Raw genomic sequence first — 22075 nt, 5'->3', positions numbered from 1 at the left:
CAAGGAAGTTGCCAGGGTTGGAGGATTTGAGCTATAGGGAGAGGCTGGACAGGCTGGGGCTGTTTTCTCTGGAGAGTCGGAGGCTGAGGGGTGACCTTATAGAGGTTTACAAAATTATGAGGGGCATGGATAGGATAAAAAGACAAAGTCTTTTCCCTGGGGTCGGGGAGTCCAGAACTAGAGGGCATATTTTTTCGGTGAGAGGGGAAAGATATAAAAGAGACCTAAGGGGCAACTTTTTCACTCAGAGGGTGGGTACGTGTGTGGAATGAGCTGCCAGAAGAAGTGGTGGAGGCTGGTACAATTGCAACGTTTAAAAGGCATTTGGATGGGTATATGAATAGGAAGGGTTTGGAGGGATATGGGCCGGGTGCTGGCAGTGGGGACTAGATTGGGTTGGGATATCTGGTCGGCATCGATGAGTTGAACCAAAGGGTCTGTTTCCATGCTGTACATCTCTATGACTCTCTGAGTCTGTAACTTACCCACCACCAAAGTCAGACTCACAGATCTATAGTTCCCCAGCTTCTCCTTCCATCCTTTCTTAGACAAAGGTATAACATTAGCCACTCTCTCGTCAGTCAGCACCTCACCCGTAACTATAGATAATACAAATATTTCTACAAGGGGCACTACAATTTCCTCCCTAACTTCCCACAGACTTCTGGGATACACTAGATCAGGTCCTGGAGATTTGTTCATCTTTATATTTTCTAAGACCTCCAGCACTTCCTCTTCTGTAACATGAACAGTTTTCAAAACATCAATATTTATTTCCCCAAGTTCTCTAGCCTCTATTTCTTTGTCCACAGTAAAAACTGATGCAAAATATTTATTTAATATCTCTCCTGTAGCTTCAACACAAATATGACTTCATTGATCTTTAACGGGCCCTACTCTCTCTCGAGTTGCTATCTTGCACTTAGTGTACTTGTAGAATCTCTTTGTTCTTATTTGCCAAGGCTATCTCAAATCCTCTCTTTTCATTCCTGATCTCCCTACTGAGGCTGCCCCTACACTTTTGATGCTGCTCAGGAGATTCATGTGAACCCAATTGTTTATGTCTAATATATATTTCTTTTTTATTCTTGACCAGAACTTTGATATCTTTATTCCATTGTTCTCTAGTCCTACCAGCATTACCTTTCACTCAGGAATGTAATCATAAAATCCCTACAGTGTGGAAACAGGCCATTTGGCCCAACAAGTCCATACTGACCCTTCAAAGAGGGGCCCACCCAGACCCATTCCCTTCCCCTACTACTCTACATTTACCACTGACTAATGCACCTAATCTACTCATCCCTGAACACTATGGACAATTTCCAATGACCAATTCATCTAACCTGCACATCTTTGGACTGTGGGAGGAAACTGGAGCACCTGGAGGAAACTCACAGAAATTGGGGAGAATGTGCAAACTCCACACAGACAGTCACCCGAGGCTGGGATTGAATCCGCGTCCCTGGCGCTGTGAGGCAACAGTGCTAACCACTGAGCCACCAGGCTGCTGTAATGGCTCTTGCTATCACACTTTCGAAACATCCTATTTATTATTGAACTGTCTACTCCAATCAATTTTTGAAAGTTCTTGTTTCAGACCATTAAAATTTGCCTTACTCCAATTAAAAACTTTATTTTTTATGGAAGGCATATCCTCTTCCATATCTCTTTTAAAGCAAATAGAATGATGATCGCTAGACCCAAAGTATTCTCCTACTATCACTTCAGTCTTATTAACCAAGAGAAGGTCAAGTTTTGCTCCTTCTCTAGCAGAAACATTTACAAATTGATAAAGAAACTTTTCTTGAACACATTTAATAAATTCTTCACCATCCAAACCATTAACATTATGGCAGTCCCAGTCAGAGTTTGGAAAATTAAAATCACTTACTATTAAACCTTATTATTTTTACATATCTGAGATCTCTTCACATATTTGTTCCTCAATTTCCCTCTGACTATTGGGAGGTCTACAGTACAATCATATCAAGGTGATTATTCCCTTTATATTTCTAATTTCAACCCATATATTTTCACTGGACGAATTTTCAGAAATATCTTCTCTCCAGCATCTGTGGACCTAGTCGTTCCTCTATGTGCAATCTCCAGGCTCTTTATAAATAAACCTTGGCTTCAGCTACGTTTCCTGTTTTCACTTGTTTTCGGGTAAATTTAAATCAGAATAAGTCTGCTTCCGCCCATTGCCCCCACCACGTCAACGTTCCATGCTGCAGGGAACCAAACTGAGTCTCGATCAACATACTACAATCCAACAATGGATCATGACTCTTGCCTGGATTTTTAAAAGTATATATTATTAGAAATCTCTCAGTTGACTGCTCTGTAAGTTGCAGCAGTAATGTTTTCCTCAATCAAAAATCCCAGTCCCCCTCCTCTTTTGCCTATCTTTCTAATTTCCCTATAGCATCTGAAACCTGGAACATTGAGCTGCCAGTCCTGTCCAACCTTCAGCCAAGTTTCTGTAATAGCTATGATTTCCCAATTCCATGTTCCCAAACATGCCCTGAGTACATCAGCCTTACCTGTAAGATCTCTTGCATTGAAATAAATGCAGTTTAATTCCTCAGATTGACTTAGTGCTCTGACCTGCTCTTGTCTGTCTTTTCTCATAAACTTGTTCTTTTCAGACACCGAACCAACCTCATCTTCCTTTCTCTTTAATCTCCTAGTTTGGATGCCTCCAATCCTTCTCTCTGGTAGCTTACAGTCTCCCTTAAGAGAATTAACAAACTTTTTCCCATTAGTTTCCCTACATAATGTGAGACACACTGGTTTGTAATTCCCTGGTTAATCTTTAACAGCCACACATTAGCTGTCTCCCAGTCCGCTAGCAACTCCCCTGGGACCTGAGAGGAATTAAAATTCGGGGTCAGAGACCCTGAAAATCCCTCCCTTGTCTCCTGCAGCAGCTTGGGATACAACTCATCTGGACCTGGGGATTTGTCCACATTTAAGCCGCCAACACCCCTCCTCACTCCCCATTTTCACTCTCCCACCCTATTTAAAACTTTGGCAAATGATGTAAAAGTGAGTAATATATATAATTGCCAAAAGCAAAATACTGCGGATGCTGAAAACCTGGAATAAAAATAGAAAGTGCTAGAGAAACTCAGCAGGTCTGGCTGCATCTGTGGACCTCGTTCTTCCTCTGCATGCAATCTCTGCAAGGTTTATAATTAAACCTTGGCTCCTGTTTTCACTTGTCTTTGGGTAAATTTAAATGAGAATCAGTCTGCTTCCTCCCATTCCCCCCACCACTGCTGCAGGGAACCAAACTGAGTCTCGATCAACATACTGCAGTACAACAATGGATCATGACTCTTACCTGGATTTTAAAAAAATGTATTATTACAAATCTCTCAGTTGACTGCTCTGGAAGAAGTTGCACACAGCTTTTGTTCTTGTTCTTTTATATGGATATTTTCCACTGATGACCATCTCCCGAGGATTAGCCCCTAGGGTTACCAGACAGTCTTGACTTGATATTTGCAATGAATCAGACACATTGACCTTTACCTTCCTCTCTTGATCACGATGTTCCTTTGCAGGCTTTGAAGGTGCATAACCAGTTTGAGGTCAATTGCATTTATACAGCGCCTGATCTCAGAGGTGTGTATGGCTGAATCCCAGAGATCTCAGAGGCGTGTATGGCTGGAATTCAGAGATCTCAGAGGTATGTACGGCTGGAACTCAAAGATCTCAGAGGTGTGTACAGCCTGAATTCAGAGATCTCAGAGGTGTGTACAGCCTGAATTCAGAGATCTCAGAGGTGTGTATGGCTGGATCCTGGAGATCTCAGAGGTGTGTACGGCTGGAACTCAGAGATCTCAGAGGTGTGTACAGCCTGAATTCAGAGATCTCAGAGGTGTGTACAGCCTGAATTCAGAGATCTCAGAGATGTGTATGGCTGGGACTCAGAGATCTCAGAGGTGTGTATGGCTGGTACTCAGAGATCTCAGAGGTGTGTATGGCTGGATCCCAGAGATCTCAGCGGTGTGTATGGCTGGATCCCAGAGATCTCAGAGGTGTGTACAGCCTGAATTCAGAGATGTCAGAGGTGTGTATGGCTGGAATTCAGAGATCTCAGAGGTGTGTACAGCCTGAATTCAGAGATCTCAGAGGTGTGTATGCCTGGATCCCAGAGATCTCAGAAATGTGTATGGCTGGTACTCAGAGATCTCAAAAGTGTGTATGTCTGGATCCCAAACATCTCAGAGGTGTGTATGGCTGGTACTCAGAGATCTCAGAGGTGTGTATGTCTGGATCCCAAAGATTTAAGAGGTGTCTATGGCTGGATCCCAGAGATTTCAGAGGTGTGTATGGCTGGTACTCAGAGATCTCAGAGGTGTGTATGGCTGCATCCCAGAGATCTCAAAGGTGTGTATGACTGGAACAAGCTACAGAGTTAGCAAGAGGAAAAGACGGATTTGAAAACATGCATTGGGCTTTGTTAAATGGAGTTGTGGCTGGATGGTCAATCAGTGGATAGTGTAGACAATTGTTTTTTCACATGATTAGGCCATTTTCACAGCATGGTCTGCTTTGGTCTCTGACCTTGAGTATTTCACATTAAAGACTTGATGTCACTGGAACTTTAAAAAAAAATATTTTTATTGATATATAGGTTTTTTAATATTACAAACAGTACAAAACCACACAATTCAAAACAGTGCAGGAAAGAACAAAAAAACCAAACCTCACTCATGTACAAATATATATATATCTATATAGAAAAAAAACAAATAAATACAACTAAATACTATAACTAATTAATAAATAATGATAATATGGCTCAGTGAAACAAAACGAAACACTAGCTCTCGACGATCGAGAAAAATAATTTATACATATTCAAATATTCATAGTTCCTCCTCCCTGGATATCAGATTCATAAAACACAATTGTTATAGCGTTTTAAAAGCCCTTATTAGTGTGGCAGGCAAATTTGTGTCCAGGTAGTCCAAAAAGGGCCACCACATCTTATAGAAATTCTCAGTTTTATGGTGCACCATACTTGTGAAAAAATTTGAAGAGATATGTTCCATAATATCTTACTTCAGCGCGACAATCCTGGGGGATTCTCAGACACCCAGCCTAGCAGAATATTCATTCTTGCGCAAAAAGTAAGAATATTAAAAAGATTTTTCTTACGTGCATCCAAAGAGGACACTGGGAAGGCCAAGAAGAAGAGAAACCAGGTCAATCTCCACCCTTGTCCCGAAAATCTTCTCTATTGCTCTTACTACAGTACTCCAGTATGTCTAGAGCCTGGGCTAGGACCAGAGGCAATGAGTAAGAGTGCCCGTACTCGCTTTGCACTCGGGACATGTTGAAGATACTCCTACTTTAAATTTTGATAAACCATCTGGAGCCAAGTAGACCCTGTGGAGAAAGCATGAGTCCTATTACAAATCGAGATCTTTCTCGTGTTTCCCCAAACATCCTTCCATGTCTCTGAGGAGATCCCAATGCCCAGCTCTCTCTCCTACAAAGCCGTTCAGTCTCCTCTGAGGGACCACCCCTCAACAGGCGATAAAGAGTGCTGGCAGAAAGTGCATTCTTAGCACTGAGCACCCTCTTCTCTATGTCAGATCAGGAGGGATTAGTTAAAAGGGTAGGCCTTTTTTGAATGAAATCCCTAATTTGGAAAAAACGAAAGAGGTCCCTGCTAGGTAGCTCGTATTTCCGAGCTAACTGGGTCAAAAGACATCATCGTGTCCCTCTCAAAAAGGCCACACAACCTTAGCCGCCCAGAGTTTAAACCCAGAGTCTACCATCCCTGGTTGAAAACTCATCATGCCAATATTGCCTTCACTCGGCCGCATTGCCCTCCATGCTTTAACAGTATTAATAACTGTTGGGTTGTGGCAATATGCTTTAACTGTCCGTCCTCATTTTGTCCAAGAACAGAAAGCTAGTCAGAGGGCACCCTGCCTGAACAGTTTCATTATCTAACCAGATTGAAAGAGGGTTCCTATTCTGGAACTTTAGAGGATTAAGTCCAGTTCAAACAGTTCAGTTTTAAGACATTCTTTTCCAAACAATGGTTTTAGCTAATAAACGAGATTGCAACAAATAATGATGGTATTATTGACAGAGCAGTGTGATATGAGAAATGACAGTGATAGGGCAAATGCCTCAGCTCAGGGGAGCTTTACTCTGTATCTAACCCTGTGCTGTCCCTGCCCTGGGAGTGTTTGATGGGGCTCAGTGTGGAAGGACCTTTACTCTGTATCTAACCCCGTGCTGTCTCTGTCCTGAAATGGTGGGGACGGTGAAGAGTGAGCTTTATTCTGTATTTGGCCCTTTGCTGTCCCTGTTCTGGGAGTGTTTGATGGGAACAGTGTGGAGGGAGCTTTATTCTGCATTTAACCCCATGCTTTCCCTGTCCTGGGAGATTTTGATGGGGACCCAATGAACTGCAGATGCTGTAAATAAGAAACAAAAACAGAAACTACTGGAAAGACTTAGCAGGTCTGGCAGCACCTGTGAAGGGAAATCAGAGTTGCTGTTCCAGGTTCAGTGACCCTTCCTTGGAACCTCCTCCAGGTCTGAGGAATAGTTACCAGACCCAAATGTGTAGAGGAAGCTTTATTCTGTATCTCACCCTGTGCAATACCTGTCCTGAAATTGTTTGAAGGGTAAGTGTGGAGGAAACTTTATCCTGTATCTAATCCACATAAAAGCAGCAAACAGCATCTCAGGTCAGACTGGCTCAGGAAGTCTGAATAAAGGGCACCTTTAAACCAGATGGGATTTTATAAAATAAAACCAACATAGGGACAGATACAAATAATGGATAATATTTGTTCTTGGCATCATATTGGCACACTCTATAGGAACTTTGTATAAGTACACCCTCGAGTCCCCCCCTGCACACCCCCTGTACGTGGTGATACTGCAGGTTTAATGCTACAAAACTCTCCACTGGTCACACAATCAGTTAAGGGTTAACTGGAGTCCACACTATTGCTGAAGTTAAACTCTAATAATAAAGAGATGCAGCTAAGTTGTTCAGTCTAAAAATTTAATCTGGCACCATTACTGCAATTAAACTGTCTAGTTTCACTAATCTCTATGAGATGCCCTATTTCCTGCAAGGTTAGACTATTAAACTGACTTCTTCAGAAATAGATTTAATGAAAAGCTTCCAGGATCAGGAGAATTTCCGCACCCATACATCTCTATGACTCTATGACTCAATGATTTATTTTGTAGCATCCTTGAGACTGTCTATTAATAACTTTGATCTCTCTTGTGTAAGGAAAGGAATCTAAAGTGATAACTATTCTTCAGGTTTAACATTGGGGCAGGAGGCTGGGAGAACACAGCAAGCCAGGCAGCATCAGGAGGGGGAGAAGTCAACGTTTCGTGTGTAACCCTTCTTCAGGACTGAGGGGGTGGGGGTAAGGGGAACTGCAGATAAAGGGGGTGGGGGCAGGTTTTGGGTGGGGAGAGGGACGGAGGGGTGAGATGGGGTTAGGTGAACACAGGGAGAAGGTACAATCTGGTTGGTTGATGGGAGGAATGAATCCGATTGGTAGCTGGAAGGAAGGGCCGGTCAGAGGAATGTTTAATGTACAAACTCAACTCACTCATGTTGAAAAATCAACTTTCCAGACCAGATATTCAAATATTAGCTGCATTGGTCCACAGCTCACTTCAAAATCTCAGAAAGAGTGAGATTGAGGGGTGTGGGGTATTGCAGAGAATGTTATATTACAGGCTAGATACAGAGTAAAGCTCCTCTACACTGTCCCCATTAAACACTCCCAGGACAAGGACAGCACAGGTTTAGATACAGAGTAAAGCTCTTCTATACTGTCCCCCTAAAATACTCCCAGGACAACGAGAGCACAGGGTTAGAGACAGAGTAAAGCTCCCCTACACTGTCCCCATTAAATACTTCCAGGACAGGGAACTGCACAGGTTTAGATACAGAGTAAAGCTCCCTCTATGCTGTCCCCATTAAACACTCCCATGTCAGGGACAGCACAGGGTTAGATAAAGAGTAAAGCTCCCTCTATGCTGTTCCCATCAAACACACCCAGGACAGGGACAGCTCAGTTAGATATAGAGTAAAGATTCTTCTATATCATCCCCATCTAACACACCCAGGAAAGGAATAGCACAGGGTTGGATACAGAGTAAAGCTCCCTCTAACTGTTCCCATCAAACACAGAAGTAGTAAAAGGTACAATGATCTTTTCTGAGTCATAATTTGCAGCCATATTTTATAATAGTGTGGAATTTGCTGCTTATCGTCACTCTGTTGAAATAAGCCCCCGGATAGCAAGGAAAACACAACTGATCTTTGTTTGTAACCAGAGTGAGACACAATAAACATTGGCAGCAACAAATTGGGGTTTTTGGGAAGTGCTTCCTTTTTAAAATTAATTATCTGGCTAGCTTAGTGGCAGGAGGAAAAGGATGAAGGTCACTGGTTGATTTTGTCATTGGAGGCTTTTGCCTAATGACACATCACAGGATTTGGTGCTGGGTCCCTTGATGTTTGTTGTGTACATTAGTGACCTACAGATGAATGTTGGAGGTTTAATCAGTAAATGGGCAGTGGGGTAATAACAAGGAGGAAAGCTTTAGACTACAGGACGATATAGCAGAGCTGTCAGATCGGCAGATCTGTGGCAAATGGTGTTTTATCCCAAAAATTATAAGATGATGCATTTTGGGAGGACTGACTAGGTGAGGGAATACATTTTCCACTTTTTAGTAAGGACTGTAATGTTTAACTTTTAAACTTTATTTTCCTTATTTTCCTTCTTTTGTACCTAAGATTCTGTACCTAGGTACCTTTATACCTAAGATGGTGCCATAAGTGGCAACTTGTAAACTTTTCACTGTCCTCATGGGATTACATGTGACCATAAACCTAATTCAATTGAATTGGTAAGAGCCTAGATTATACAGAGGATCAGAGGGATGTTGATGTGCAGGTCAATAGATCCGTGAAGGCAGTGAATAGAGAAATAAGTTGGTTAATCATAGAATCTCTATAGTATGGAGATTCAGCCCATCGAGTGCACACTGACTCTCTGAAGAGCATCCCACCCAACCCCACCTCCTATCCTATCCCTGTAACCCTGCATTTCCTCTGGCTTGCATATCCCTGGACATTATGGAGCAATTTAGCAGGCCAATCCACCTGACCTGTACACATTTAAACTGTGGGATGAAACCAGAGGAAACCCATGCAGATACAAAGGCATTGAAATATTTACGTTTACTAGTTGAAGTACTGACTATAGAACAAGGAGGATTTTATGGAGCTGTATATAACATTGGTTAGGCTACAGCTGGAGTACTGTGCAGTTCTGGCTGTCACATTGTAGGAGGGCTGTGACTGCATTTGACAGGGTCCAGAGGAGATTCACAGGATGGGCTTGAGTGATTCAACTATGAACAGAGAGGTTGGGATTGCTTTCCTTTAGAGCAGGGAAGGCTGAAGGGAGGGCCTGATTGAAAATTGTGTACAAAGTTATGAGGGACACAGATAGGAAGGACATTTATGTCTGAGTAGAGGGGTTCAATAACCAAGGGACATAGATTTAAGGTGAAGGGCAGGAGGTTTAGGAGGGATTTAAAGAAGAATTGTTTCACCGAGGGGCTGGTGGTTCTCTGAAACATCCTGCTGGAAAGAATGGTAGGCCAGGAACCATCACAATGTTTAACAAGTATTTAGATGATCGTACAGCACGTAAACAGACCCTTTGGTCCAACCAGTCCATGCCAAACCTAAACCCAAACTAAACTAGTCCCACCTGCCTTCTCCCCGTCCATAACCCTCCAAATCTTTCCTCAACCTGTACTTATCCAAAGGTGTTTCAAACATTCTAATTGTACCCACATCCACCACTTCCTCAGGAGGTTCATTCCACACGTGAACCACCCCTCGTGTAAAAAATGTGCCCCTCATGTCTTTTTAAAATCGCTTTAAAAATGTGCCCCCGGTCTTGAAATACCCCACCCTAAGGAAAAGACAACTATAGTTAACCCTATCTATACCTCTCATGATTTAATAAACTTCCATAATGTGAAAGACCATTGTATACAAGCTTATCAGTGACATAGTGGTAGTGTCCCTACCTCTGAGCCAGGAGGCACAGGTTCAAGTTCCATCTTCTCCAGAGGTGTATCATAGCAAGGTCACATGCTGGTAAGTGGGACTAGGATAGATAAGTGTTTGAAGACTGGTTTGAACACGATGGTGTAAAACTGTATTAGAGACGGCTGGGTCAAACTCCATTAATGGCTGTCCCAGTTCCCTAACTTGAGGTGAAATGAGTTCAGAGAAAACATAAGAATGGATGTAGGTTTGCTCGCTGAGCTGGAAGGCTCATTTCCAGACGTTCCATCACCCTACTAGGTAACATCTTCAGTGGGCCTCCAGGTGAAGCACTGTTGATAATTCCCGCTTTCTATTTACATTTGGGTTTCTTTGGGTTGGCGATGTCATTTCCTGTTCTTTTTCTCAGGGGGTGGTAGATGGGGTTCTAACTCGATGTGTTTGTTGATAAAGTTCTGGTTGGAATGCCATGCTTCTAGGAATTCTCGTGTGTGTCTCTGTTTGGCCAAACAAGTGGTCACGTTTTAGAAGTGACCTGTATAATGAAATGGGAGCGGTCAGTTCTGTAGCTGATCAGTTCAGTCCAGAACTAGTTGGGAGTTCAGTTGTGTGGAAACCAGCTGTGACACACTCTCTCTCTCTCCTTCTGCCCTTTTAACTTCAACCTGTAAGCATCTGTTCCTTTTTTTACTGTGTTTTAAGGGGGTTTGCTTGTTAGAATTGTTGTGTATATTCGGAACAGCATAATTAAGTCTAGTTTGGATAGATTGAGCTCTGTTGGGGTTCTTTATTCTGTTCTTTGTGTTTCATTGTGTAATTTTGTAAATAAATTTTTGTCTGGCTTAAAACCTGGTAGTCAAAATTGCAAAGTTATGGTGTGGGGCTGCCTGCTTAGGAATGTTTTGAGTGGCCTGGCCTAGTCCATAATACCAGTTATCACCATTCTGCTCACAGGAACTAACTGCGCACAGATTGGCTTTGGTACTTTCCTCCATTACAGCAATGCCAACATCTGCCTGCACATTGGGATCACACAAAGAGCAGCAGCAGCAGGATTGATAGCCATATTCAGACTGGCTACCCCATTCCAAAGGTAGAATAAAGAAATCACACTGTAAACATCTCAGCTTCTCAAAGTTTAATAAGTAATTTCTGATCTATTTCCCTCTTCCCAATTGCAATGCAGTAGATTGATAGCTTGTGGACTCACTGCTATGAAGGTTCAGTCATTGAGTATAAGAGTTGAGATCAATAGATATTGACAGATGTAGGAACAGTCAATTAATATGGCTTTGAGACAAGCGATCAACCATGATCTAGTCAAATGGTGGATGAGAGTCGATGGGCCGAATGGCCTACTCCTGCGCTATTCCCGACGTTGCCATGTTCCTACTGAAAGTTTGATCACTTAAAATAAAAACCCACAGAAATATATTTTAAACAAAGTAATCTGTTTATAACTGTTCCAGTTATTTCTCAATCTCCCTGTGTTGGTAAATGGCAGTATAATTAAAAAGGCTGGAACACATTGATTGATATGAGGTGAGGGCTTTTAAGGAAACTGACAAGAGTCTATTGCATGAGAGGGATACCAAAGGGAATTGGCAATTCCAATTCAGGAAGGGGTTTGGGAAGGGGGGGCAACTGAATAAAATTCTTCAACATTATGAAGGGTCTGACCAATGAGAAGAAACTGTTTTCATCGGCAAGAGGCTCAGTAATCAGAAAACACTGGTTTAATGGAGAAAAATGTTTAGTTGGTTGGTGTGGGGTGGAGTGAGAAATTATCCATGCAGCAAATTCTTGTGATCTGTAACATACTGCCTGCCTGAGAGGGCAGTGAGGCAGAGTCAATACTGACTTTTAAAATGGAATTGAATAAATAATTTTAAAAGATTTATTTTTCTAAAAAAGTGGGAAAAGAGCAGGAGCATCGAACTAACTGGATAGCTGTTTCAGAGAGCCAGTACAGGGGTGAGAAGCTGAATGGCCTCTTTCTGTGACATACGATTCTATGTTTCAGATGCAGGTTTCCAAAATAATCTCCATTGCAGAATCTGAACTAGGCACTCAGGGCGAGATTTTCTTCTTTTGTTTTGGAAGAGGAGGAATTTCATTTCCCTTTTACATGATCACGGGCCGCTCATTCCCATATGACATATATTCTGTCTTGTACATGTGGGGAACAGACAGGATCTCTGGGGTTGAGCCTGCCCGGGTCATCACCCATGGGGCCTGAAATTGGTAGTAGAGGTCCTGTTTGCGCTTGACATCATTGGGTTGTTGGTACACATCCTGATACTGTGTCTTGAGTCCCCGATTTGGGACAGGTGGCAGGTGCCTGGGGAGAGGAGGAATTCTTGTGGCCACTTGGAACACACTGGGGTCAGTCATCGGGCCAGGACCACGGACAATCCTCTGGGCGTCTTTGGGCAGAGGATTCTCCTTCAGCCCATGGCCCCAGGTCTTCGGGTAGTCTTCCATTTCCCAGTAGGTTGGTATGTCTTTCTTTGGAAAGCCTTCCAACTCCTCCCTGCAAAGGAAGGGGGGTGGGAGGGGGGTGGGTGGGTGGAAGAAAACAAAAACATTATTCAGGTCCCAAAGGTCAGGGAACTAGGAGAGCAGATAGGAGACAACCTGCAAAAGCTTCAAATCTGGAATAAGCATTTAAGGACAGACTTGACGCAATTAGCTGGGAAACATTAATAAAGAAACTCAGGGATCAGAGTAAAAAGGAGTTGTAATAGTAAATTTGTACGGTGACTTTAACAATAGTGAAATGCCTCCCAAGACTGTTAAAAAAGAAAGTTTGGTACCAACCCACAGAAAGAGATATCAGAGCAGGTAGCCAAATTCTTGGTCTAGGAGTTATGCTTTAAGGGTATCTTCAAGGAGAGATTTAGGGAATTCTTCAGATCATGGTCAATCTGAGAATCCTTATCTGCACATTCCTGCCTTTTCCCAATAACCTTACTGATTAGAAATTTGTCTCAACCTTACATTCTCTTAACAACCCAACCTTGACAGCCCTGTGTGGTAAAGTCCACAGGTTCACAAGCCTTATGGGCTGAGGAGTGGCAGATGAAGTTTAATTTAAATAAATGTGAGGTGCTGCATTTTGGAAAGGCAAATCAGGGTAGGACTTGTAGACTTAATGGTATGGTCCGAGGGAGCGTTTCTTAACAAAGAGACCCTGAAGTGCAGGTTCATAGTTCTTTGAAAGTGGAGTCGCAGGTAAATTGGATTGTGAAGAAGGTGTTTAGTACACTTGCCTTTATTGGTCAGAGTATTGAGTACAGGAGTTGGGAGGTCATGTTGCAGCTGTACAGGACATTGGTTAGGCCACTGTTGGAACACTATGTGCAATTCTGGTCTCCGTCCTATAGGAGAATTTTTTGAAACTTAGAAGGGTTCAGAAAATATTTACAAGGATGTTGCCAGGGTTGGAGGCATTGAGCTACAGGGAGAGGTTGAATAGGTTGGGGGCATTTTCCCTGAAGCGTCAGAGGCTGAGGGGTGACCTTATAGAGGTTTATAAGATAATGAGGGACATGGATAGGATAAATAGACAAGATCTTTTCCCCAGGGTGGGGGAGTCCAAAATTAGAGGTCATAGGTTTAAGGTAACAGGGGAAAGATTTAAAAGGGACCTAAGGGGCAACTTTTTCACACAGAGGGTGGTACATGTATGGAATGAGCTGCCAGAGGAAGTGGTGGAGGCTGGTACAATTACAACATTTAAAAGGCATCTGGATTGGGTATATGAATAGGAAGGGTTAAGATGGGTTGTGAGCCAAATGCATGGACGAGTTGGACCAAAGGGTCTGTTTCCGTGCTGTATAGCTCTAAGACTCTATGACTGAGAGAGAAGTATTCCTCTTCACCTCTGTCTTAAGTGGGTGACCCCTTACTCTGAGATGATGCCTTCCGATTTTACACTTGGTCTCAGCATCCAGCCTGTTGAGCCATGCAAGAATCCTATATATTTCACTGAACTTGCCTCTCATTCTTCTGAACTCCAATGAGTATAGGCCCAATCTATTCAACCTCATGTCATGAGAAAATCCCACTGTACCCAGTATCAGCGTAGTGGACCCTCTCTGAACTGCCTCCAATGCCAGTATAACTTTCCTCCTATAATGGGACCCAAATTATTCATAGCATTCCAGTTGTAGTTTGCCTCATCCCTTCGATAATTTTAGTAAGGCATCCAACTCCATTTTATATCCTGTTTCTTTTGAAATAAAAGGGTAATTGATTCATTTGTCTTCCCTATTACCTGAATTTATGATTCATGGACTAGGATTCCCAAATCCCTTTGTGCTGCAGCTTTCTGCAGTCTTTCTCCATTTAAATAATATTCAGTTCCTCTATTCTTCCTGCCAAAGTGCGCAACCTTACATTAAGTTATGGAAATCTCTCTATAAACCTCTCTAAGAGTGTCTCCTCCTTTATGATGTTCCTTAAAAGCTATTTCTTGCCTCAGAATCAGGTTTAGTTCCTAACCCTCCTGTGCAGTGCATTGGAGTGTCAGATGCGTGACTTAAATATAAGCATTTGTTGTTGAAACATCATGGGGGCAAGATCAGATCTCCATGTGGAAATATAAAATTTGAGAAGTTGAAAATGTCACAAGGAATAAACATACTTCTTAAAGGCCCTGAAATCCTTGTTGGTTGTGGTTAAATAAATGTCGTTAAGTCGCAGAACATCTTTGTCTCGTACGTAATACTCCTTGCCAGCCAGGGCTGGATTCTCCGTGCTGGCAATGATATTCTGTGAAACGAAAAAGTATTAGAGGTCATTGTGAATCTCAGCTACTGACACTCAGAGCTCCTCAATATTGTGTCAGTATGCGTGTGATAGATCTTATAACATGAGGCATGCCAAGTCTAACATAACCCAAACCTAATCCCAAAGTCAGGACAGAGAGTTTATGTAGCACTGCACATGAAGGGGCTCAGAGGAGTGAGCTGGGAAGGTGGTGACTGGTCCAGCATGTTTGGAGAAATTCCTTTGCAATGTAGTAGCTTGATGGAGACAAGGATATTTTGTGTCTGGGTGACAACTGGGTCCATGTCAATGTCTGTGTGTGAATCTATCTTTGCAAATTTCTGCATGCGCATTTCTGAGTTTGCTTATGTATGTATGTGCTAATTTTCATAAGGGTGTGTATGTGTGTGTTGTGTGTATCCCCTGCATGTGTGTCTCCATTTGCAGGGATGTCCATCTGTATACCTATGGCATGTCTGTGTGTCTTCATGTATCTGTGCATCTACAGTTATCTTTGTTTACTTTTTCATGGGGATGTGGGCATTACTGACAAGGTTAGCATTTGTTGCTCATCCCTAATTGCCCTTGAACTGCCAGAGGAAGTGGTGGAGGCTAGTACAACTGCAACATTTAAAAGACATCTGGATGGGTATATGAATAGGAAGGGTTTGGAGAGCCGGTGCTGGCAAATGGGACTGGATTAGGTTGGGATATCTGGTTGGCATGGACGGGTTGGACCTAAGGGTCTGTTTCCATGCTGTACATCTCTATGACTATAACTGAATGGCTTGCTAGGCCACTTCAGAGGGATAGTTCAGAAACCTGGAGTCACGAGTATAGTTGTCATGGTCATCATTACTGAGGCTAGCTTCCAGATTTATTAATTGAATTTAAATGAGGAGTTTTGAATCCCTGTTCCCAAAGCATCTGCTTGAGCCTGGTGGATTACTAGTCCAGGGACTTTACCGTGTGGTAAAGGGAGGAATTGATCAAATGGTATTATTGCTAGATTATTAATCCAGAGATCCAGATGATATACTGGGGACTAATTGTTTTAAAAGAATCTGTATTAAGAACCTAATGATGACCATGAATCCACGGTCGATTGCCAGGAAAATTCCCATCTGGTTGAACAATGTCCTTTAGGGAAGGGAATTGCCACTCTTACCTGGTCTGGCCTCCATGTGACTCCAAACCCACAGCAATGCGGTTGACTTAACTGCCCTTTCGGCAATTAGGGATGGGCAAAAAATGTTGGTCTAGCCAGCCATGCCAATGTACCGTGAATAAATAAAAAAGAATGGTGTGTGTTAGTGTTTTGCTCATGTTACTGCTTGCTTGCTGTCTCTTTTGTATCACAGGCCATGGTAACATATGAGAATGTATTGATGCTGTCAGCCACTTGTTATTGCCCAAGGTCTAATGTGCTTGGTGGTTCTTACTTTAGATGGTCCATTGGTGTGATGGTTAGCCAGATTGAATGGCTGAGGTCCAGCCTTAAATGCAGTGTCCAGGGTTTGTGGGAGTCTCCCGGTGTATTTGTCCTTCATTTCACTCGTTTGGTTCACCATATTCAGCGGAGTCCTCCAGTCTCGCCTGCTCAGCTGCAAGATACAGAAGGTGCAAATATCTCTTTCTCCATTGGAGTAAATACAGATTCAGTTACTGGGATGGAAGTCTCCCCTTTCTAACTGCTTATGAGAGCTAACATGAAATGAATCTGCTTGAGTCAATTCCAGTAAATCCATGGGACAGGAACTGCAGATGGAGATACATGTCTGAGGTAGAGTTTGAGACATAACAAAGAGAGCTTCACACAGTATCTAACCCTGTACTATCCCTGAATAGGAGTGTGAGATGGGGGCACTGCGGAGGGAGGTTTATTCTGTATTTAACTCCGTGCTGTCCCTATCCTCAGAGTGTTTGATGAGGACAGTGTAGAGGGAGCTTTATTCTAAGTCTAAGTTTGTGCTAACCCTGTCCTCTGAGTGTTTGGTGGAACAGTATAGAGGAAGCTTTACTCTGTATCTTACCCCACACTGTCCCTATCCTGGGGGTGGATTGATGGGGATGGTGCAGAGACAGCTTTATTTTCAGTTTAAAAGAGTACAGAAAGCTTTACTTTCAGTTCAACCGAGTGGAGGCACCTTTACTTTCAGTTTAAAAAAGTTGAGGTTGCTTTACTCAATATCTAGTCCCTTGCTACCCTGCCTGGGAGTGTATGATGGGGTTGGTGTTGAGGGAACTTTAGATTAGATTAGATTACGTTACAGTGTGGAAACAGGCCCTTTGGCCCAACAAGTCCACATCGACCCGCCGAAGCGCAACCCACCCATACCCCTACATTTACCCCTTACCTAACACTACGAGCAATTTAGCATGGCCAATTCACCTGACCTGCACATCTTTGGACTGTGGGAGGAAACCCACGCAGGCACGGGGAGAATGTGCAAACTCCACACAGTCAGTCGCCTGAGGCGGGAATTGAACCCGGATCTCTGGCGCTGTGAGGCAGCAGTGCTAACCGCTGTTCCACCGTGCCGCCCACAAAACTGCATCTGGATGGGTATATTAATAGGAAGGGTTTAGCGGATATGGGCCAAGTGCTGGCAAATGGGACTAGATTAAGTTAGGATATCAGACAGTTGCCTGAGGTGGGAATTGAACCCGGGTCTCTGGCACTGTGAGGCAGCAATGCTAACCACTGTGCCACCGTGCCACCTCTTTTACTTTCAGTTTAAAAGAGTAGAGGGACCCTTCATTCCATATTTAACCCAATTGTCCTGTGAACACAGATGGGGCCAATGTAGAAAGAGCTTTACTCCGTATCTAACCCTGTATTGTCCCTGTCCTGGGAGAGTTTGATGGGGACAGTGTAAAGTAAGCTTTACTGTGTAGCTAACACCATGCTGCCACTGACCTGGGAGTTTCAGATGAGGACCGTGTAGTTGAAGATTTACTCTGCATCTAACCCTATGCTGTACTTGTCTTGGGGGTATTTGATGGGGACAGTTTACTTTATACTGATACGTTATACAGATTTACTTTGTACATAACAGCATATTGTAGCTGCCCATGGAGAGTTTGATGGAATAATGTAGAGGTAACTGTACTTTGAGTCTAACCTGCCCTTGCAGTGTTTAGTGGAACAGTGTCATGACAATTTTATCCCATTTTTCAGCCTACATTGTATTTAGGTATATTGCATACAATAAGACAGGAAATGCTCTATTGTGAAGTGCTATAATTAATCATTACCCTGATAATCGCATGGAAATGTCAGTAAACACCAAGTAAAACATTGAGTGTTACAAGAAGCAACGGGAAATCTTCCTTTGTTGACCTCACCTTTTCTGACAAATCCTTCATGTAATGAACATTCCAGTGATTGGGAACCTTTATGTGGCGTGGATGGCCAAGCAGACCTCCGATGGTCTTGAGATTATGAGTTGAGCCAGTAGTGGTTTCAAAGTTATTAAAAACCTCATCATACGGATGAAGAGTGTCCTTTTCTCTCAGTTTCAGAGGGAGAGGATCTTTCAAAAATGACTGGAAAAGAAAGCAAAGCATTAATAAATTAGATTAGATTAGATTAGATTACTTACAGTGTGGAAACAGGCCCTTCGGCCCAACAAGTCCACACCGACCCGGCGAAGCACAACCCACCCAGACCCATTCCCCTACATTTACCCCTGCACCTAACACTCCGGGCAATTTAGCATGGCCAATTCACCTGACCTGCACATTTTTGGACTGTGGGAGGAAACTGGAGCACCCGGAGGAAACCCACACAGATTGTCTCTATCTTTCCCAGGATGGACTGGATCTCCGATAAGATCCCTGTTGGAATATGACAGTTATCCTTAATATCTTTGCCAGAAGTCTCACACTAGGTTACAGTCTAATAGATTTATTTAAAATCACAAGCTTCAGGAGTGCTGCTTTTTCATCAGGGGAAGTGGAGAGAAACGCATAGGCACAGAACTGATGGATTCATGTTATTCCAGCTATTGGTTTGTCTCTAGCCCCATGTCATTTTTGATTATCTGTAATTATCTCTCTGCTTTAATTAAATCAGTTCATAGTCAACCCTTCATTTATTATTCAGCTGTTGACCTTTACTCACACCGTTTGACACGTTTGATCACCTAAGCAAAAGTGAGGTCTGCAGATGCTGGAGATTAGAGTCATGAGTGTGGTGCTGGAAAAGCACAGCAGGTCAGGCAGCATCCGAGGAGCAGGAGAATCGACGTTTCGGGCAAAAGCCCTTCATCAGCCATTCCTGATGAAGGGCTTTTGCCAGAAAAGTCAATTCGCCTGCTCCTCGGATGCTGCCTGACCTGCTGAGCTTTTCCAGCACCACACTCATGACTTTTGATCACCTGCAAAGACATGTTATTCAGCCTGTCGACACTCCACTCACACTATTCGTATTTATTTGTTGACACTCTTAATTACCTAGAATTATCTTGCCATTATCTCTCTGCCTATAAATTCTGTGCCTGTGTTCTTCTCTCCACTTCACCTGACGAAGGAGCAGAGGTCTGAAAGCTTCTGATTTTAAATAAATCTTTTGGACTATAACCTGTGTTGAGTGACATCTGACTTTGTCCACCCTGATATCTCCCCATCATTAATATTTTTGAGTTAGAAATGTGGAATATCAGTTCAGCTGTCCACTAATGACTCTCCAGGTATCTGGCACTAGGAAGGTTGGACTCTGTTCTGATGTCCTGCATGCTGAATTTTTGATAAATGGCTAGGATTCAGATGTAGCCTACAGAAGCATAGAAAATCTATAGCATGGAAGAAGGTCACTTGGCCCATTATGTCTGTGTAAACTAAGTAAACTACATCCATTCTAATCCCACTTTCCAGTGCCTAGTTAAGTCTTACAGGTTTAAACACTTGAGGTGTAGTTCCAAGCTCCTTTAAACTCTCAGAATTTCATTGTAAGTTATCAACCACAGAAGGTCATTTGTGCTTCTTCTAGTTCTTTGAAAAATCTAATCAATTAGTCCTGCTCCCATATCACAGTTTTCCACTTCAAGCATATATCCAACTCACCTTTGAAAGTTACTATTTTAATTTGTGTCCACCTCCCTTTCTGGCAACACATTCCAGATTGTAACCTCTGAAGTTTGAGAAAAATTCTCCTCCTCCCTATAAGACCATAAGACATAGGAGCGGAAGTAAGGCCATTCGGCCCATCGAGTCCACTCCGCCATTCAATCATGGCTGATGAGCATTTCAACTCCACTTACCCGCATTCTCCCCGTAGCCCTCTGGTTATTTTGCTGATTGATTGCTTGTGGTTCAAATTGGTGGCTCAACATCACTATCTCAGGTCAATTGGGAATGAACAATAAAACACTGGGAGTTAGTTGTGTTCTCTGATGACTTGTTCAGATCTACATTTGCAGTATAACTTTTGTCTAAAGGATAGAAGTCTTTAATTTTAAACATTGATGGGCAAACTATCTTTGCTCATTTGAAAACAGTCTGTGGGTATCACTGGCTAGGCCTGTCAGTTAGGTGAAAACAAGGGCTGCAGAGCTGGAAACCAGATTCTAGATTAGTCTGGTGCTGGAAAAGCACAGCAGTTCAGGCAGCATCCGAGGAGCAGGAAAATCGACATTTCGGGCAAAAGCCCTTCATCAGGAATAGAGGCAGAGTGCCTGCAGGGTGGAGAGATAAATGCGAGGAGGGTGGGGAGAAAGTAGCATAGAGTACAATAGGTGAATGGGGGTGGGGGTGGAAGTGATAGGTCAGGGAGGAGGGTGGGGGAAGGTAGCGAAGAGTTTCAGGACATGATTGAAGAGCTTCAGGGCAGAGGAAATGACCTGTATGTTGCCCATGAACTGAGTGCCTTGCCGCGACATTTCAGAGGACAGTTAAGTCACTATAGGGAGACCAGATCTCAAGTCGACAGATTTCCTTCTCTCAGTGGCATTGGTGAATTAGATGTGTTTTGTGATTTATATTCACCATTCCATTCCAGATACATTAATTAATTGAACTTAAGCTCTCCATCAGTGGAATTTGAACTCATATACCTAAAGCATTAAGCTCGCGCTGTTGGGTGACTGTTAGTACAACACTGTCTCCCCAGTATTTTGTGCAGAGTTCACTCTTATGTTTCAACTCTGAATGTAACATACTTTCTACAGCTTGATACCTTGCAGTAGAATCCAATCTAACAAGGCATAGCCATTAAACAGCAGCAGTTATTGTATAGTGAATGCGAATTGTGGTTTATTTTCCTGATCTGAGAGAGATAGAAGTCACAAGCTAGTTTGCCATCTCCAAAAGCTAGATGATTCAGACAAGGAGCTAAGATTAGGGGGCTGGAATTGAGTTAAGGGTTGGGAGATAGATTTGGGGCTACTTGAGATTAGATACCCAGTTAATCCACTTTAGCAGTCAAAGATAAGTGGTTTTCTGAGCCAGCAGATCAGCCTCTGGTTTCAGTTAATGTTTGTAGTTTAGCCCAGCATTAGAAGTACCATTTAAGAAATCATAGCTGGAATAACCATTCATACTTAATGTTCATGTGACAGCAAAAATATGATCTGGAGGAGCCTGTGTTGGACTGGGGTGTACAAAGTTAAAAATCACACAACACCAGGTTATAGTTCAACAGATTTATTTGGAAGCACTGGCTTCCAAATAAACCTGTTGAACTATAATCTGGTGTTATGTGATTTTTAGCAAAAATATGGTCAGAAACAAGCTGGGGAAGTTGAGCAGAATGTTTAGTATGTGAATTACTTTTTTCTGAGAAAACGGATAAAGGGTTTGGGAATCTATGTAGCTCCTTACATTATGTCCAGTCTTTGCGTAATCAACATACAAGGAGAAAGTGAGGACTGCAGATGCTGGAGATCAGAGCTGAAATATGTGTTGCTGGAAAAGTGCAGCAGGTCAGGCAGCATCCAAGGAGCAGGAGAATCGACGTTTCAGGCATAAGCCCTTCTTCAGGAATGAGGAGGATATATCAAGCAGGCTAAGATAAAAGGTAGGGAGGAGGGACTTAGGGGAGGGGCATTGGGAATGTGATAGGTGGAAGGAGATTAAGGTGAGGGTGATAGGCGGGAAAGGGGGTGGGGGCGGAGAGGTCAGGAAGAAGATTGCAGGTTAGGAAGGCGGTGCTGAGTTCGAGGGATTTGACTGAGACAAGGTGGGGGGAGGGGA

At 42.9% G+C, this 22075-nt stretch overlaps 1 protein-coding gene across 1 annotated transcript in view; it reads right to left on the bottom strand.

Annotated features, from left to right (window-relative positions):
• Positions 1 to 11231: 11231 nt before the first annotated feature.
• The window catches only part of LOC122541968, a 12889-nt gene continuing 2045 nt past the window's right edge, over positions 11232 to 22075 (bottom strand). Inside the window, exons 2-5 of the mRNA XM_043679262.1 lie at positions 18230 to 18430; positions 16324 to 16485; positions 14757 to 14884; positions 11232 to 12641 (exon numbers count right to left, since the gene is read on the bottom strand). Coding sequence (XP_043535197.1) covers positions 12233 to 12641; positions 14757 to 14884; positions 16324 to 16485; positions 18230 to 18250 — 720 coding nt within the window. The 5' untranslated portion in view covers positions 18251 to 18430 and the 3' untranslated portion in view covers positions 11232 to 12232. The remainder of the gene's footprint in view (positions 12642 to 14756; positions 14885 to 16323; positions 16486 to 18229; positions 18431 to 22075) is intronic.

The sequence above is a fragment of the Chiloscyllium plagiosum genome, chromosome 39 (genome assembly GCF_004010195.1).
Source record: "Chiloscyllium plagiosum isolate BGI_BamShark_2017 chromosome 39, ASM401019v2, whole genome shotgun sequence".
Classification (NCBI taxonomy): domain Eukaryota; kingdom Metazoa; phylum Chordata; class Chondrichthyes; order Orectolobiformes; family Hemiscylliidae; genus Chiloscyllium; species Chiloscyllium plagiosum.
This window is presented reverse-complemented; position numbering and strand designations above follow the sequence as displayed.